At 32.3% G+C, this 20,238-nt stretch overlaps 1 protein-coding gene across 1 annotated transcript in view; it reads left to right on the top strand.

The window, feature by feature from the left end:
- Window positions 1-12,104: 12,104 nt before the first annotated feature.
- LOC134692335 (uncharacterized) overlaps window positions 12,105-20,238 on the top strand; it is a 65,381-nt gene continuing 57,247 nt past the window's right edge. The window contains exons 1-3 of the mRNA XM_063552789.1: window positions 12,105-12,196; window positions 16,178-16,255; window positions 17,931-18,133. Of these exons, the coding sequence (XP_063408859.1) occupies window positions 12,105-12,196; window positions 16,178-16,255; window positions 17,931-18,133 (373 nt within the window). The remainder of the gene's footprint in view (window positions 12,197-16,177; window positions 16,256-17,930; window positions 18,134-20,238) is intronic.

Genomic DNA, 20,238 nt, shown 5'->3' with positions numbered 1-20,238 from the left:
AAAAAAAAAAAAAAAAAGGCCTAATGATCAATGATTTAAACCCTTTGGAGTTGGACTGGTCATTCAACTCCACACCCTGCACTTGTATAGGGCCGACCACCTTATACAAGGAGCATACAGCATAACATTTTATTTGCTTTTATGAAATTTTCAGTTTAAAACTCTTCTTTGCATATGTCTTGTCTTATTTTTTATTTTCATTATAGTTTTGCTTTTCATATTTCATCTGGCAATTTTCTTAAATTAGTAATTTTCTTAATATAGCAATTTTGTCTTAATATTGAATATTTCGTCTTATCTGAAAAAATAAGCTATCTTTATCTAAATATTTTCTGGTATATAACATTTTATTCTTCATGATTATTGTATATATTAATTAATGTTTAACGTTTAATGTTTTTGTATATTTTCTCATGTTTGAGGACAAACATATTGGAGAAGGGGGGAATTTGTCATAGGTGTTCTTTTAGGTAAAAGTTTTTAAAGTGCATTTTATTGAGAAAATATATTATTTTAGAAAATATGAAATTATTAAATATTTTATCACAAATCTTAATTTAATTTCTCAGGTAAATTTTGTGAAACATGTCACTTGTCAATAATTGCTCAAAGCAACACTTTGGTACCTTGTTAATTGTCTTTAATTAATCTGAGCAATATTATATTTTAATTAGGATTATAAATGTAATTAACTTGTATCTCTCTAATTGACATTATTCATATTTCACCTTTGGACATTGTAAACAATATTATTAATACTCAAATTATCTCAATTATCAAAATTATCAATGTCTGTCATTTATGAGTAGTTTTCAGCATTCGCCTTAAATATCGAAGTCGAACAGTTATTCGTCAGTGTAGTCTCGTCGGTGTGATCCAGATAGGAGTGCTTCCAAAGCCAACCAGGCTCAGCTACTCAGGAGAAACGCTAACTCAAAAGACAGCTCAACACAACTGTACTGCTCAAGCCAGACAACATCAACTTGGAATATTACAAACATTTTGGACTTTAACTTTAACTGTGAATTAGTGAAATTAGTGACTTTATTATTTGGAACATTTGGACTTTATTTATTTGTAAATTGTTTTGGCATCATTATTATTATTTGGACCATTTACTATATAAAATTGTTACAACTTGCTGCTTGCTTTATAGTTTTGCCTGCCATTGCTTAAGTCTTGCGAAAGACTGACCTCCTGTGCCTTGGGCTGTGCATGTTCGATAGTCCCCCTTAAACTCGACGTGCATTGGCTCTTGGTGACATATCTCTATGGTCTGGTTGTTGTCTCCTTGTCACATTCCCCATTACCATTCTTAATTTTGTTATATCTATTGTTTCATATATTCATTGTTGACGCTATGTTTCTATTTATATGTTTATTGGTGGTCAATATAAGAAATATGTTACTAAAATTAGAATCATGACGTCACACATAACAACCATTGGGGAACCACCACAGCAGTCATTAAAAAACTTTGCAAATTTTAAAAGATGTCTTCAAAGAATGTTAAAAAAAGAGTGGAAATCTGATTATTTATGTAAAATTTCAAAGTCAAAGGACCATAACTCCACACAAAATCATCAGAATGGGACAAATTTTGATCCTGGTCTGGAACTGGTCATGATAAAATAATATACCAAATTTTAAATCGCTATCTTTAAACATGAAGAAAAAAGTGAGGAAAACCAATTTGCAAACCTGAAAGATGGATGGACACACAGACAGACACCATTGACTTCATGGGTAGAGCTAATTTGACAAGACCATGCATTTTTTTTTACAGTGAAGATAAAAATATATGGTGGCATACAGGAATTTATTTATGTCAATGATGTGCATGTTCATGTATTTAGTTTAAAGTTACAAAAGATAGAGAAATTTTCAATTTTAATGCATATTCTTTCAATTTAATTTTATTTAAAGAATGGTGAATGATTTTTTGTACATTTTCTAAACATGTCAGAAATAATTTGAAACCTATTGAAAGATATTATGAGTGCTTTCAAAAGATTATGTTCTTTTTTTTAATTCAATTAAGGAATTTGCATATCCCTGTAAAAAAGTCATAGACAACAGAAGATTAAAAAAAATACACCTAATGTTTTGAGAAAAGGGACAAAAATTTCACAGGACTACATTGTTGTACATTTGTTTGTCTACAGTTGGATTCGAACCAACATACACCAAAGTGTATTCTCCAAAGATATAGACTTTATTTAAATGTACTTTGTAAATCATAATTGATCATAATTTTTTAAAAAAACTTGTACATGCATATACTTGAGTGAAAAAAATTTCAATGAGAGAATAATTCAAAAGAACAGAAATAACCAGATGCTCCGCAGGGCGTAGCTTTAAACGACCGCAGAGGTTGAACCCTGAACGGTTGGGGCAAGTATGGACACAACATTCAAGCTGGATTCCGCTCTAAATTTGGATTGTGATTAAATAGTTGACACAGCATAGGTTTCTGAAACAGAATGAATGTATTCAAATGAACTTAAAATTTTTGTTTTCTCTTAGAGCAATTCACTATGCTGTTGAATATTAATCCTCTCAAAAAAATGTTTGAAGAAATTTTCTTTTTATTTATGAAATTTCAAATGAGAAAAATTGAACCCAATTTTTTGATCACATCCCCCTTTCCCTTATTCCAAAACTAATTTCAATTAAAATATTCTAATGGAGTTTGCAACAATTACTACTCATTTAAATACATCATAAAATATTAAGATGTAAAAAAACTGCTTGTTATCACTGAATGGTAAAGATTATTTAAATTTATCAGTTGGTAGTAAAAAGTGAATATACATTGTATATTGTATATAACAAAGATTTAAGTTGATTCTGGACAAAGAAAGATAACTCCAATTAAAAAAATTCTTGCAGATATTTCTTGCTTACTATACTGGACAAAGAAAGATAACTCTTAATTAAAAAAAAATTGCTATTTCACAATATTGTGAAATAAGATATTTCTTGCCATTGCACAATACTGTGCAATTGAAAAGACTTGCTATTGCACAATACTTAATACAATAGTTTTAGATCCTGATTTGGACCAACTTGAAAACTGGGCCCATAATCAAAAATCTAAGTACATGTTTAGATTCAGCATATCAAAGAGGCCCAAGAATTTAATTTTTGTTAAAATCAAACTTAGTTTAATTTTGGACCCTTTGCACTTTAATTTAGACCAATTTTAAAACTGGACCAAAAATTAAGAATGTACATACACAGTTAGATTTGGCATATCAAAGAACCCCATTTATTCAATTTTTGATGAAATCCGCTAAATAGCAATACGCTAGATTAAAACTGACGTGGAAAGGTAACATATGGCCACCGAAAGCTCTTTTTTTGAGAGCCCAGGTGGTCGTGTGGTCTAGCGGGACGGCTGCAGTGCAGGCGATTTGGTGTCACGATATCACAGTAGCATGGGTTCGAATCCCGGCGAGGGAAGAACCAAAAATGTGCGAAAGCAAATTTACAGATCTAACATTGTTGGGTTGATGTTTAGACGAGTTGTATATACATTATGTACACAGCCATGTATCACCATCATTGATGGCGATCCGATGGATACATCTGTTGTAGGGTTGTCACTGACTCAGACGTACTTATGAATATAATTATTTTCTGTGACTGTATCTTACATTAATTTGTAGGATCCTTTACTATAGATAATTTAGCTGATCTGTAACAATAACATCTTCATGCCTTATATATCATGTACTGTAGTACGCCGCTAGATTAAAACTGACGTGGAAAGGTAACATATGGCCACCGAAAGCTCTTTTTTTGAGAGCCCAGGTGGTCGTGTGGTCTAGCGGGACGGCTGCAGTGCAGGCGATTTGGTGTCACGATATCACAGTAGCATGGGTTCGAATCCCGGCGAGGGAAGAACCAAAAATGTGCGAAAGCAAATTTACAGATCTAACATTGTTGGGTTGATGTTTAGACGAGTTGTATATATATATATATATATATATCTATTAATTTTCAAAAGTTTTATAAACTTGTATTTGTAATAAATTTATTTATTTATTTATTAAGTATATTCATTTTATCAAGTCATAGTGACAAGACTTCTTCTCTACAGCATTTAGCTTTTTTCAAAAATACAGCCAGATTTTTCAAAGTAATTAAATTTTCTGTTCTAAAAAGACTAGTTAAAGTGTCTCTGTTACAATTACTTTGATACCATAATGGTAAAAAATTTCTCCTTATGTCAGCCAAAATTGGACAAACAAGTACAAAATGGAATTCATCTTCTATTTCATTTGTATTACAAATTTTACACAACCTATTTTCCCTTGGTTGGTTTTCATGTCTACCTTGTTCAATAGCTAGCTTATGGTTTGAACATAAAATTGAAAAAAATTCATATCTAAGATAATATGACAGTTTCTGTATATTTTCATTTATACAAATATAATCCTTAACTTTTGAATAAAAAGCACACTTTGATGAGTTGCCAATATAATCTGACCAAGATTGTAAGTTTATATCTGTAAGTCTCTGTTTAAATAAATGTAAAAACAATTTTGTATCTCCAACACTTTGACTTTCCCATACAACACCAAATCCATTTGAAAATAATAGTCTTTGCACTTTAGAACACCAATTTAAACGTCCATTTTCATTCATTTTATACATCATACGATAGCATAGTTTTGGAAGTCTGTTATCATCCATGCATTGTAAGTGTAGAAAATACTTAATAGGTTTACACACATAATTTATATATAGTTCATGACGGCCACATTCACCTCTTGCTATGTGATTATTAGTCTTTTGGCCCATTCCAAGTAGCCATTTACAAAATTTATTTTGAACAGTTTCAATGTCTTTCACTTTCTCTGTTCCCCATAATTCTGCACCATAATAAAGAATTGGAGCAACCATAGAGTCAAATAACTTAAATCCAAGATTTATATCTCTAGTTCCAAGTTTACACATACAAGGTTTTATCATGTTCAGAGCCTTTTCACACTGCATTCGTAATGTTTTGCAACAGTAAGTCCATTTCAGTCTATTGGAAAAATATATTCCTAAATATTTATAATAACTGACAACTTTTAAAGGTTCATTATTGAAGTACCACTTCTCGTTTTTAGATAATTTACCTCCATTTTTAAATACAACAATATTTGATTTGTCCATGTTTATAGTCATATTCCACTTTTCGCAATACTTTTCTAAATTGTTTAATCTTCTCTGTAGATCAATTGGTGTATCGGCTATAAGTGCAAGATCGTCTGCAAAGAGTAGTAGCATAACGTTATGAAAGTTCTCATGTATAAAGATGCCATTTCCACCACTGTTCTCAATTTCAGTTGCAAGTTCATTTATATACATTGCAAATAACCAAGGACTTAAAGTACAACCTTGTCTCACACCAGAATTACATGTAAAAGTTTCTGATAATCCATCAGTTGTTTTAACTTTTGCTTTGACATTGCCATAAATATTTTGCAATAGCTTTATCATTCTGCCATGTAAATTTTTACTTAACAATATATAAAAAAGTTTTGAACGATTGATGCCATCAAAGGCTTTGCTAAAATCAATGAATGCACAGTACAGAACACCCTTTTTCTTTGATAAATATTTCATAATAATACTACACAGTATGAAAATATTATCTATTGTGGAATAGCCACTGCGAAAACCAGCTTGTTCTTCTATTAAATGATCGTTCAAATCTGACCATACTTTTAATCTATTACAAATAATACCCCTAAAATTTTTACTTATAACACATAAAAGTGATATGCCACGATAGTTACCACAATCATTTCTATCGCCTTTTTTGAACAATGTAATAATAATAGCAGTAGACCAACATTCTGGAAAATCTCCAGTGTGAAATATTTCATTAAATAATTTTAACAACACTGGCAGAAGTGTTGAAGATAAACATTTATAAAATTCCCCTGATAAACCATCTTCACCTGGTGATTTATTATTTTTAAGCTTTTTTATTTCACTTAAAATTTCTTCACTAGTAATATCACTGTCTAAATATGAAAAATTTTCATCAATACATAAATCACATTCAGTATTATGAGCCTGTACAAAATTATCAACAAATTCAGAAAAATTTACATCTTTATCTATTATTTCAGGGTTCAAAAGGTCAGAAAAATAAGTTTTCCATTCTTCACTAGAAATATTTGACCTAGGTATATTAGATTTACTAATAACTGATTTTATCAATTTCCAAAATTTACAAGAATCTCCAGTTTTAGCAATATTACATAATTCAGTTTTCTTATTCTCTTTGTGTTGTTTTTGTTTAGTTACACACAACTTGTTAAAATTTTGTTTCGTTTTAACATATTCTTGTAGTATGTCAGCATTGCTAGTTGCTCGAAAATCATTTAATAATTTACACTTTTTTCTTTTCATAGACACACATTCCGAGTCAAACCATTCCTGATTGTTAATAGCACGTTCACTGCTTTTATTAGTCAAATTCAGTCTTCCTTTTTTTGTTAATTGCGGCCAATGCGATTTTCGCCATCGCGGGCTCCGTTAAATACTTGGGATCTCATGTCGCATGCACTGGTCACATGTAACTGACAAAAACGGGCGATATTTACTAAACTCTTCAATAAGGAGGTATAAGAGATAAGATAAGATAAGATATTTTATTTTCCAATTATGGGCCCCAAAGGGCATAAACATTACAACATCAATATTTTTTTCATAATACAATACAAACAATGAGATAAAAAAAAAAAAAAGTTAAACGAGAACTATTTAAGTTCTTAAAGAATACGTAGATAAAGAATCTATAGAATGTTTTTTTTTTAATACTAATGCATTTTATTGCAAGTGTGGTTGATATAAACAAGTAGCCCAAAAAGAAATAAAGAAAAATAGATATCAACATATGTATAGTACACAAAAAGTTGGATCAATTAAATATATAATAATTAGCCAAAAAGAAAGTAGAAATTAAACATGTCTATGACTCATCCTGTGTCAGCAGCAAATAGGAAAGCATTATGGTTTCCTAAAGGCAGCTGACACCAGGGGGCGATACCTTATGGGCCATAGGCATGTAAAATGTGTGTAAATGTCTCTTTCCTACCTGTATCAAAAGCAAACAAGGAAGCATCATAGGTAACTTAAATGCAGTTGATACCAGGGGACGATGCCTCAAGGATATAAGAGAACATTTGAATAAATAATATATCTTAACAATTATTTTTTTTTAATCGGCTAGTATGTTTGTGATATTCAGATGAATATAATTTTCTATGTCCAATCAAATGTATATACACACATAGATTTCCTTTAACTAATCTTCACTAAGGAAGATGTTTGTATATAAAATTACATATTATTTTAAGTAACTCAACATTTTCTACACTAAATAACCAGATAATTTATATATAATTGTTAATAGACAGACGAAGTTCAAACAGCATGTGAAAGTTAGGAGACAGAGACATATTATATCATAGATACAAGTTAATACAGGTAATTAACACTTACCCCAAACTTACACAAAAGAGATGATAATAATACACCTTACATTTGATATTCATAATAGAAAAAACAAACCGTTACAAATTAAATTTACATCTATCATCTGAGACTACACTCTACAGTACTAGTTTACACTAAAATGGGAAAATTATTATCATATGAAAAGGGCAGAGTGGTTAGTCATGTGTAATTTAAAAACTTGAGTGAAGAATGTAAAAGAAAGTATATTTTTGAAAATCATTATAAGATAAGATAAGATAACTTTATTAGCACTTACAATTACTTAGGCATTAACAATAAATGGTTATGACAACAAAAAACACTGACTACAGTACTGAGCTGATGATACCCTCGGGGACTGATAGTCCACCAGCAGAGGTATCGACCCAGTGATGTAAAAAATGGAAAACAACACGTTTTATAATTTATTGCGTCCGAAGCGCTTTTCTGGATTAACCTTCATCAGGAACGCTCAAAGCCAAACATTTGAAATCCGAAGATGTATAAGTATCGAAAATCGTTGAAGAGCTATATGTCAAAAATACCAAAAATTAATAGCCAAATTCGTCTAAAGCCAACTTTGCCTGAGGGAGTTGAAACCTTAGTTTCATAATAATTTATAAATTTATAAACAGACAATTTTAGTAAAGTCTGTTAAATCATGTCAGTACCGAAGCACTGACTACTGAGCTGATGATACCCTAGGGGACTGCTAGTCCACCAGCAGAGGTATCGACCCAGTGATGTAAACATTTGAAAACAACACGTTTTATAATTTATTGCGACCGAAGCGCTTTTCTGAATTTACCTTCATCAGGAACGCTCAAAGCCTTTCTCAATAGAAAATAAGGCTTTAAATGAGTTGCGGCAAATATATTCGCATTCAATTTTACAAAAACGACCATGTTATTAAAAAGGAAAATTTAGTTTCATAAGATTTTGTCGAAGTGTAGTGGAAAGAGTTGAAAGTCGAAACTGTCAACATAACGAAAAAAATAAAGGATTTGAAATCTGGTCTTGGACCAAAAGGTTTAATTACTTAAATTTCAACTAAATAATTGAAATATACATGTTCATGTTTAAACATTTGTGGCATTTGACTTTCCTTTGTCAATTAATATAGTAGAATAGAATGATAAAAAAATGGATAAAAATGATATATACATAAAACTGTAATATACAAATATAAATATGATATATAACGACAAACCAGAGTATACTTATTTTTATCATATACTTAGACTAAATAACATATGATTTTTACCGTATGATAATAGCATTGAATTAAAGTATTTTCTATATTTTTCGAATTGGTGCTTAGCGGGCTGATATGAAAAGTTTATCACATGCTTCGATTGTTATCACATGTCTTTCCGTAACGTTATCACATGGCATTCAGGTGATACTCGGGCAAATTACACTTCAATGCTACGTTTTCAGGGAAAAACATTACAAAGTAGTGTAAAAAACAATTATTTGAAAACTGGAAAGTATATTGTGTAAAATAATAAAATTGAATTACAAAAAAATATATTAAATAAATGCATAATTAAGTTTTTTTCTGAAACATAATTTAGAAAGTAACTTTAAAAAAGTTGACTTTTCTAAACAATGTTCATTATGTAAATTGTTGAATTGTGTTTTTGTCGATTCGTCCATACATCAATGTAGTTTTTTTCTCTGTTGAGGCATATGATAGAAAGATTTCATATTGAATGTTACAAATTTTGGGGTCCGACGTCTGTGAACTTTTAACTCTTTCAACTTCTTTTCGGGAACCACGTAAAAGGATCAATATATGAATCTGTTATTTTTCTCTACTGTTGAAGCATATGATAAAAGATCATAACATGTCATTTTCATATCACATGTATTATCAGCCCTCGGTCAATATCAGCCCTCGAGCCATGCGGCTCTTGGGCTGATATTGAACCTAGGGCTGATAATACATTCGATATGAAAAATGCAATGTAATAATCTGATAGTATCACTACATTATAATAGTTATAACGATTAGATTGAATTCCCTGTCATTTATTCATCAGCCATGCACAACCTTTTCTCAGAATAGAAAATATGTCTATACATTAACCTCACTTTCAGGTTAAGAGATAAAAAAAATTCTAAGACAAGTGTTTTTGGCCATCCATAAGAACTTGCGGCCATCTAATATTCATTACTTCAGTACTTTGATAACAAAAAAGTATGAAAACAACACTTAAAAAGTTTCAATCCAGAAATCAGAAATCAGTCAATCATGTAAAAATGACAATTTAACATATTCAAGACAATATCTGAAAATTTGGTATGGCAGAATGTTTTTTTTCTTTCAGGCAGTAACTATTTTGATCATATCCAATATTCTGGTACAACATATTCTCAGGATAATGAATGTTACGGGTACATAGGATTTATATTTGGGTACCAGTCAACACAGAAATACTATGTTGCACTATGGAGACATAGATATATAATAACATGGATGACAGAGGAGGCACCAAAGGGGTACAAATAAGGGTATGTTCTTGATCTTTAAATTGTTTTGAATATGACCAGGATTTGTATTGTGTCACAAATCCTTAAATAAAACAATAACAGTTGTATTATAATTTGAGTTGGTCACCAAAATAGCAAGTAGTGAACCAGTACCACAATTGAAGTTAAGGGGGCTCGAGGTTATACATCCATTTTTTCTATTTTCTTTTCTATAAATGAACACTATCATATACAGTACTTTTAGGAAAATGAAATAAAAAAAATGGTTCAGGATTCATTAAGCTCACAATTTGCCTTCGCCGGAATCATGCATTTTTGTTAAGGTGCTTTTTAGTGGTGAATTACTGTGACTTGACGGTTATAGTCCGGTCGATCGGTGAAAAAAATGCTCAAATAATGAGAAAAGCACCAACTTTTGCACGATCGTACATTTTTGTGTACTGAGAAATAATAGCTAGGGTCCCACCCTCAACATTTGATATGGGGGCTTATTTTAAGATGGCCACCATGCATTCTAAAAAATTTCCAGTATTGCACACAACACAGATGATTTGATGCCGGAAGCACATTTGAATGACTTAGTGTACTTTGCAAGATTTAGTTTTGATCTATCTATCAAAATGGCGTCTTTTTTCAAAATGGCCGCCTTTAAAATTAAGCAAATATTCATAATTGAGAATTAACCTGAATTTAAGCATTTTATCAAATTTAGTATCTATTCCGGTTCTTTACTTTTGATTTTGCCTGGCTTGTCATTTCATATACAAAGTAGTAGCTTTTATAAAAAGCTGCTGTAGTAAAAGCTGTGAATTGAGATTTATCTGCTTTAAGTTATTATTAAGTGCCTATCTTAATTCTTGGGTTGCAATATTTTGCAATTTGAGATATTCTACTGTGATTTGAGATTCTTATAAACGTGTATTGGTGAAATGGCAGGAATTGAGAACAAAAGGATTAGAACATTGAAATGGCAGGAACTGGATCACTTATGGATATGGAGAAACCCACAGTTGAAGAAACTTTAACAGAGGACAACTCATAAATGACTTTTCAACAATTGTACTAAAAAATTTTAGCAGATAGGAATCTAATGATCAAAGAACAGCTAAATTGACCACGACAGAGCGAGACGCGAATTGATAAAATATGTGTTGGTCTCATAACGATGCAAACTGAACATAAAGAAGCAATGAATATTAATAATGAACAGATGATAGTAATATCTCAGCAACTTCAGCAGTCTGAAGACAGGATAGACCACAAGATAGTGGTAAACGCTTGGCAGAATGGGCAGTCAGACCAAAGAAAAACTTAATGTTGTGGTGAAAAGGATGGACAAGCTGACAAAAACCAAGGTAGAAGACACAGTTCAATTCAAATGTGTGTTTTAACAGCAGGGTAGTTTCAAACAAATGGCATCTGTTGTAATTGATTTAGTGGACAAGAGAGAAAAAAATAAAAGTCCTTGCAATGGACACATCATCTAAGCCAAAATTTGACCTTAGCCAGTAATAGCTAGTAACACAAAAAGTACAAAACAAATTTCATGCCTTGGGTCTTTCATAAGGTAGTTTGCATGAACATTCAACCGCATCAACTCTGTTGAAGGCAAATTTGGTGCCTTCATCTCAAGTCGGATATCCTATGTCAGGGCCCATGGCTAGAAATCTCTAGTACTGATCTAGGATACCAGCATATGGCTTATGAGTCTTCTTAGGCTCACTTACCACCTACTACGAGTCATTCATATTTGGTTCAGAGCAGCACATCATTACAGAAACAGTTGGCTGCAAGTGAATACTAACTAGTTTCTCCGATGCTGACTGCAGTGTCTACTAAAAGTACAATCCCTGTCGAGTCAATGACAATCCTCCTCCCACATTTATGACTCCAATTATGTCAACCTCATCAGCTCCTGTAGCTCTAACAGGCTTGTCACAACAGCAAGCTGACTCCACTGACCAATCCAGGAAAGAGCAGAGGAAGCCAAAAAGAGCAGAAGAAACCAAAAGAGCGTGCAACATCTTTCTTGAGAGAGAATATAATAGTACCCGATGGCAACAAGATTCTGTTGACACAGACTAAGCCCGCAGCTCCCAAAGATGAAAATATTCAATGGAAGAGGATCCATGACTTGTTCATTTACCAATTTGAATGGACTGCTGGAAGACGACAATAAGAATACAGGAAAAAGGTGTGTATTAGGCTCCTAGATTGCCTGGCCGATGTTAACTTGGAGTATACTCACATGGTAAACACAGATGATGATTCCAAGACTTTAAGAAAAGCATTGAAAAAAGCGCTTCAGCAAGAAAGATGATCAGACCAGATTGGAACCGAAGCATTCCTCCGAGGATGTAAAGACAAATATGCTGCATGGAATGTAATAGAGACGAACCCAGAAGCGATCAACAAGGCGTAAAAACAATTCAAAACCTTAATATCCCACCAGATGGAAATATATGGATCAAAAAGTGCCAATTATAACCATCGGCAAGTCTTCTTTGCTGATGGCGCAGTATCACCGACCATTAGATTTGTAAATAAGGAGATGTGGTGTATTTACTAGGATCGGGAGACATACTAGATTTGAAAATAAGGAGAAGTGGTGTATTAACTAGGATCGGGAGACATACTAGATTTGAAAATAAGGAGAAGTCGTGTAATTACTAGAATCGGGAGATATACTAGATTTGTAAATAAGGAGATCTGGTATATTTACTAGGATCGGGAGACATACTAGATTTGAAAATAAGGAGAAGTGGTGTGTTTACTAGAATCGGGAGATATACTAGATTAGAAAATTAGAAGATGTGGTGTGTTTACTAGAATTGGGAGATATACTAGATTTGAAAATAAGGAGTTGTTGTGTGTTTACCAATGAGACATTTTTCCACCAAAGTCCGAATGAAGTGAAAGTTAGCAATTGTAGCCAATTGTACAGCCTTGAAATGAGAAATGAGAAATAAAATACACAGTTTAGTGGGCTATAAAACACCCTTACAGGAAACATATTCAACAATTCAAAATTTTACAGCACATCATAAACACAAACTTAAAAATCAGTTGAAAAAGGGCTCATCAGATTAGTACAAAGCAGAAAAACAAAAAATACGGTCCAGACATGCCAAGGTATTTAAATATTTATACATCCCTACAAAAAATACAGATCTGAGAGATAACTTGCGGATACTGACAGCTAGAACATACCCATTAAAACTTACAAAAGAATTATGAATACACTTAGTTTAATGTCCACCCCTTATAATTTGTATAAATATTATCAGAGACATGTAATACAATGTATTATACAATGTATTATATGTCTCTGATATTATCTAAAGAATTCAATTAACTGTTTGCTAATTTCTTTAACTCTTTACCTGTCATCATCAACTTCAATTTATCATTTCCTCTGAAACTATTGTCTTGAAGTTAATTGAATTTGCAGGTATCTTCTTTCGACCGTAAAAACTTGACCTTTACTAAAAATAGAAAATAAGGGGGAAAATACCGCTTTTGACTTATATCTCAAAAACTAAAGCAGAAAGAGCGAATCATACATGAGTAAAATAATCAGCAGGTTAAGGTATGTCTTCTTTGGAAATTTTCAGAAAAATTGGACAAACCATTGGGAGTTATTGTCCCTGAAATTTCAATTTATTATTTTTTGGTTTGTTGGCCGTGAAAATTGCAGAATTTCGAGACTTAGGGATTACAATCTTGAAGTGGTGGTGTAAACTATTTGCAGGGGATTTCCTCATATGGAAATTTTGAAAGAGCAAACTTGTCCCTTATTTAAAACGAAGCTATTAATTTTATAATGGCTATAGGCTTGTGTAAGTATAATGACGCCCCAAAACAACATTAAAATGTATTTGATGGCCCCGTGATGGTTTTAGGACCATAGGAGCCATCTTTCATGTAAAACCCCCATGGGCATTTTAAAAAGTTTGCAGGTACGATTTCAAAAGACTGAGAGTTGTGTCATACCTTATTTTCAGAAACCTATATCAATATATAATAAAGAAGATGTGGTATTATTTGCAATGTTTTTCTTGGTTTAAGCCTATCATGTTCAGTGACTGCTTGAACAGTCAGATAAATGTTAACCTGACCCCAACCTCATTTCATATACCACTCATCAGCCTATTATCAGCCGAATCGGGTATCTGAATTAAGAGTATAATCTAACAGGTCGATGTATAGTATGGAATTCAATGTTCTTAAGTTATGTGTTTTTTAGCTCACCTTGCCTGAATTTCGGGCCAAGAGAGCTTTTCTCATCACTTGGCACCCGTCGTCGTCATCAAATTTTACAAAAGTCTCCTCCTCTGAAACTACTGAGCCAAATTTAACCAAACTTGGCCACAATCATCATTGGGTTATCTAATTTGAAAATTGTGTCAAGTCAGACCCGGCCAACGAACCAACGTGTTTGGTTATTATCTTGAATATTATTATAGATAGAGATAAACTTAAACAGCAACGATGATCAGCAAAGTAGCATCTACAAATAAGTCAAATGACCAAAATGGTCAGTTGACCCTTTAAGGAGTTATTTCCTTTTTAATCAATTTTTAACAATTTATCGTTAATTATTGTGATCGTTTACAAAAATATTCTACTCTGAATATGCTCAGATAAATTTAACGAAACTTGTCCATAATCATCATTAGGGTATCTTGTTTTTAAAATGTGTCCGATGACCCGCCTCAGTGAGAACCAAGATGGTGGACATGGCTAAAAATAGTACATAGGGGTAAAATGCATTTTTGGAACATATTTCTTAAACCAAAGTATATAGAGCAAATCTTACAAGACAAATTATTCATTAGATTGAGATCTATCGGCCCTGAAATTTTCAAGCCATTTAGGCAACTTGTTGTTGGGTTGCTGTCCCTGCAATTTTAAGAAAATTTTGCAGCTTTTGGTTATTATCTTGAATATTATTATTGAAATAGATAAACTGTAAACAACAACGATTTACAGCAAAGTAAGACCTAAAAATAAGTCAACACAATCGAATGGGTCAATTGATCCCTAAAGGTGTTATAACCCTTTATAGGCAATTTTTAACAAAATCGTTCAAACAAATTTGTGTCCCATTTTTTGAATTTCCAGATCTGCGCAGAAATCTACTTCCGTTTCCAGTCTTGTTTGCATGAGACTTTGAATAAAATGTATATTTATCATTCTAAGAAAGGAACTCAATAAAAATTCATTTAAAAAAAATGTTTGTTATAAAAAAAGACGTGTATACCTAATGACAGCGTTTCTTTGTTAACATTGAATATGACGTCATAACTTAAATAATGTCACAACAAAATCCCTAACAACAGAATCAAAATCGATAACGTTACAGTATTTCCGTTTCTCCATTTGTATGCCCTCTCAACTGAAAGTGGGGGTTATATTGTTTTACCCCTGTCCTTCTGTCCGTCCCATTAACGGTGTATAGTTTTTCAGCTTAACAGTTAGAATCTTAGGAAGTTTCCACTTTGTTGTCTGTTTGTACATATATTGAAAGTGTGCATGTGGTCATGTTTTGATTTTTAGGCAGTACTAGCTTGCACCATAGATTTCTATTTACTCATTGATGCTGGAAAAAGTGCCATTGCATCTAGCAGGCTTATATGTCAAAAAAACAATTGTATGAAAAATGAAAAATAATTCTTTCCTGAAAATCACTGATTACAAGTCGTTTACATTTCCAAAATGGCAAAATGCGCAGAAATATTTTTCATGTACACCAAATCTGTATGATAGGGGAAATAAAGTTATATAAAGACATCTAAGTTGGTCATAATTTTAACTTGCACGAATTGTAATTACAGTAAGTATACATTAATACTTTCTGATAAAAACCAGAATAAAGTACTAAGTATTGTGAAGATTGTATGCACATGTAAATTCCTTTCTTTAATTACATACATGTAATTCCATTTATCACTGACCTTGCCAAATAAAGTTGTTGTTAATTTTTAAATACAAAGAAGCTTAATGTATCTCCCTTACTACAGCAAAGTATATCAAAACCATATATATTTTGGAATCAGAATGAAAAAACTGATAGAATGCAAAAAATAACTTTGAGTAAATCTGAAGTTCTTATGAATTATTAAGACATTTAATGTGTTAAGACCTTTTAATTCTACTTTATATTATATTTCAGAGAAAACAAGGCATTGTATTTGAATGGTTCCAGTTATGGGACTCGAGGAAACTTATCATCATTGGGAATTGAAAAGAGGTAATTGACAACAATAAAGCAAATAATAAATGAATATGTTTCCAAACTCTTAATCTGAAGTTTTTCATAAGAAACCATATTGGTATCACGTTGTCAGGGTCAGGCTTTGTTTCTTGACTATAACTTTAGTATAAGTAAAGAGAAATATATTTAAACACAAGGTTTGATAACACAAAAGAAAGGTTGGGATTAATTTGGGGGTTATGGTCCTAAAAGATCAGGAATTTGGGTAAAAAAGGGGCCCAACTAAGCATTTTTGTAGCTTCTAAACAATAACTTGTGTAAGTGAATGGATCTGTGTGGAATTGTACCACAAGGTTCAATTAATATCACAAAGGGAAGTCTGGGATTGAGTTTGGGGGTAATTGCATCAAAAGTTTAGGAATATTGGATCAAAAGGGGCCCAAATAAGCATTTTTAGCTTCAAGCCTGTAATTTGATTTTTGAAATTATTTTTAATTATGGTATTTGCATAAGTTCTTGTACTTGAAATTTTGAATGAATCCCATGTTTATTTTGTATCATAATGTTCTGTACGGTGCTTAACATTTTCTATAGAATGTACTGTGCTGGGCAATACACTAATCTATGCTTGTTGTTCGGTGTGAGCCAAGGCTCCGTGTTGAAAGCCGTACTTTAACCTATAATGGTTTACTTTTAAATTGTTATTTGGATGGAGAGTTGTCTCATTGGCACTCACACCACATCTTCCTATATCTATCTACAAAATACATTGTGCAGAAAGTGTTATGCAAATAATAGCCTGTTAATACTACATTAAAGTTAGAGGTCTTCTTTTACATAGTATTGCATAATAGCAAGACATTTTCAATTGCACAGTATTGCGCAATAGCAGGAAATATCCATTGCATAGTATTATGACGGAGTACCCAATTACTGTTATTTGACTTCATTAATGGCTTTCAATACTTTTAGAAGTCAACTGTTATTTCGAAATTTATGCATGTTCTCTCATTCTGAGGCTATCTATTGTCATGTTTCTCATATATAAGTTGCATTTTGAGCTTAATTATGAATTTTTAAAATTAAAATTGGATTTTCTGGAGGGGTTTGCTTTCTTTCGGTGCCTTACACAGGAAGTTTAGAGGCCTAATACTTCCAAATATGGTGCAAACTCGCTGATCCTAATTTTAATTGAAAAACATATAGAAAACAAGTACTTCCGGTTTCATCTCCATACCAGTTGAAGTTTAAAATCTGGAAATAATGTGAAATTGGTTACTTTTGGTACAAATGACCTTCTGTAGACTGCTGAACCATTTTCTGATTCACTCCCACCTAATAACTTTTGGGGTCAATGTGGTAACTATGGTCCACTTTTCATGAAGACTACAGCTGGATACCTATACCAGCATAAATATCTGAGTCTTCTTGGTCAAGAAAAAGGATGTCATAATGACGCTTTAGGAACCTGATGACCAACTTTGGGGCAAATTCCCGCCCACCCTTTTTATTGATATGCATGATTGTCATGAAGTAATAACAAAAAGCAGACAAGTAGTTTTCAGTGAAACAACTATTCAAAATCCCTTTAGATTCAACCATTTTTTTTCCCATTGTTGTACCTGATGTTTTATTATGAATTGAATTCCTATTAAAAAATATCCTTGTTTTGTTTCAATGTTCTGCATTATAATACTCTTTACCATTTCAGTTTTACTGTAGAGGGTTGGATTAATTTACCAATAGGATATTCTTCTGCTAAACTTCCATTTGTATGTTCCAATTCAAGTGATTTTTGTGTGTATATAGAGAATTGGAATTTGCATACACAAATAGGAAGCAGAATTGTCAGTGGATCAACTGTGTTACCAGCAAATGATTGGACACACATAGCAAGTGTGTATAATGCACAAGGTAAGTCATGTCAGTGCATTTTAAAAGGTATTTGAAAATTTAAAACCAAACCAGCAGTGAAAGCAGTTGTTTCTTTTAAATATATTCATACCTGCATTAAACCAGTAAGTCTTTGATCAATTATGTTACAAAGTAAAAAAAAAAATTCAATTTAAACATGACATTTTCTTTTTATAAATGACATTATATTTATATGAAAACTCCTGATGCCTTGTTATGTCTGAATATACATCAACCATTTTAAGCTGACCTTAGTAAATCAATTTAACACAGAAGTAATATAGTTAAATATTGTTTTATCTGTACCAACATTGTCTTGTACATGAAAAAATAAAACAAAAAAATAATGTAGATTCATAGTATGCTTCAATCTTGGATTGTGCAATAGATGTACAACATCGGTACAGTTATTTGCCCAAATCTGCAAATTTGAAGACAGATTTGCAATTTAATGGTTAGACTGTTTATTAATATAAACAAAACTTGCTGATTTTTTGTATTATTCAAAATATTTAAACAAATATCAAAGGACCAAGTGAGTTTTTCTCATCACTTGGCGTCTGTTGTCTTCGTCTTCGTTAACTTTTACAAAAGTCTTCTCCTTTGAAACTACTGGATCAAATTTTACCAAACTTGGCCACAATAATCATTGGGGTATCTAGTTAAAAGAATGTGTCCGGTGACCTAGCCCACCAACCAAAATGGCTGCCATGGCTGAAAATATAACTTAGGGGTAAAATGTAGATTTTGGCTTATATCTCAGAAACCAAAGCATTTAGAGCAACCAATCTGACTGGGTAATTTGTTTGTTAGGTCAAGGTCTATCTGCCCTGGAATTTTCAGACTGTGTTGCTGCCCCTGAATTGTTGATTTAAGAAAATTTTGCAGCTTTTGGTAATTATTTTGAATATTATTATAGATAGAGATAAACTGTAAAGAGCAATAATTCACAGGAAAGTAAGACCTACAAATAAGTCAACATGATCAAAAAGGTCAATTGACCCCTTAAGGAGTTATTGCCCTTTATAGTAATGTTTTACAAATTTTGTAAATTTTGTAATTTTTTACAAAATATTTTAACTACTGGGCGAAGTTTATTATAGATAGAGATAATTGAAAGTAGCAAGAATGTTTAGTAATTAAAGTAAGATCTTCAAACACATTACCATAACCAAAACACAATTTTGTCATGAATCCATCTGTGTCCTTCGTTTATGATATGCACATGGACCAAGGTGAGCGACACAGGCTCTTTTGAACTTCTAGTTTAAGCTCAATTGTGCCAAGGGACCAAGATAGCTTTTTTATCAGTTGACGTCGACGTCCTCATTTACTTTTACAAAAATCTTCTTCTCTGCAACTACTGAACCAAATTTAACCAAACTCGGCAAAAATCATCATTTGAATATCTTGTTTGAAAAAAAAAAAAATGGACATCATGACAATAATAGAACATAGGGGTAAAATGTAGATTTTTGTCGAGCCTGCAACTTTTGTTGCAGAAAGCTCGACATAGGGATAGTGATCCGGCGGCGGCTATGGCGACGGCGGTGTTAGCTCACTTCTTAAAAGCTTTATATTTTAAAAGGTAGAAGACCTGGATGCTTCATACTTTGTATATAGATGCCTCATGTTACGAACTTTCTGTCAGTCACATGTCCAATGTCCTTGACCTCATTTTCATGGTTCAGTGACTACTTGAAAAAAAAGTTAAGATTTTTTGTAATGTTAAATTCTCTCTTATTATAAGTAATTGGATAACTATATTTGGTATGTGCTTACCTTGCAAGGTCCTCATGTCTGTCAGACAGTTTTCACTTGACCTCAACCTCATTTCATGGATCAGTGAACAAGGTTAAGTTTGCGTGGTCAAGTCCATATCTCAGATACTATAAGCAATAGTTCTAGTATATTCGGTGTATGGAAGGACTGTAAGGTGTACATGTCCAACTGGCAGGTGTCATCTGACCTTGACCTCATTTTCATGGTTCAGTGGTTATAGCTAAGTTTTTGTGTTTTGGTCTGTTTTTCTTATACTATATGCAAAGGGTCTACTATAATTGGTGTATGGAATGATTGTAAGGTGTACATGTCTAGCTGACAGG

This window comes from Mytilus trossulus, chromosome 12 (assembly GCF_036588685.1).
Source record: "Mytilus trossulus isolate FHL-02 chromosome 12, PNRI_Mtr1.1.1.hap1, whole genome shotgun sequence".
Lineage (NCBI taxonomy): Eukaryota > Metazoa > Mollusca > Bivalvia > Mytilida > Mytilidae > Mytilus > Mytilus trossulus.
Note: the sequence above shows the minus strand (reverse complement) of the source record. Positions and strands in the feature narration are given on the sequence as shown.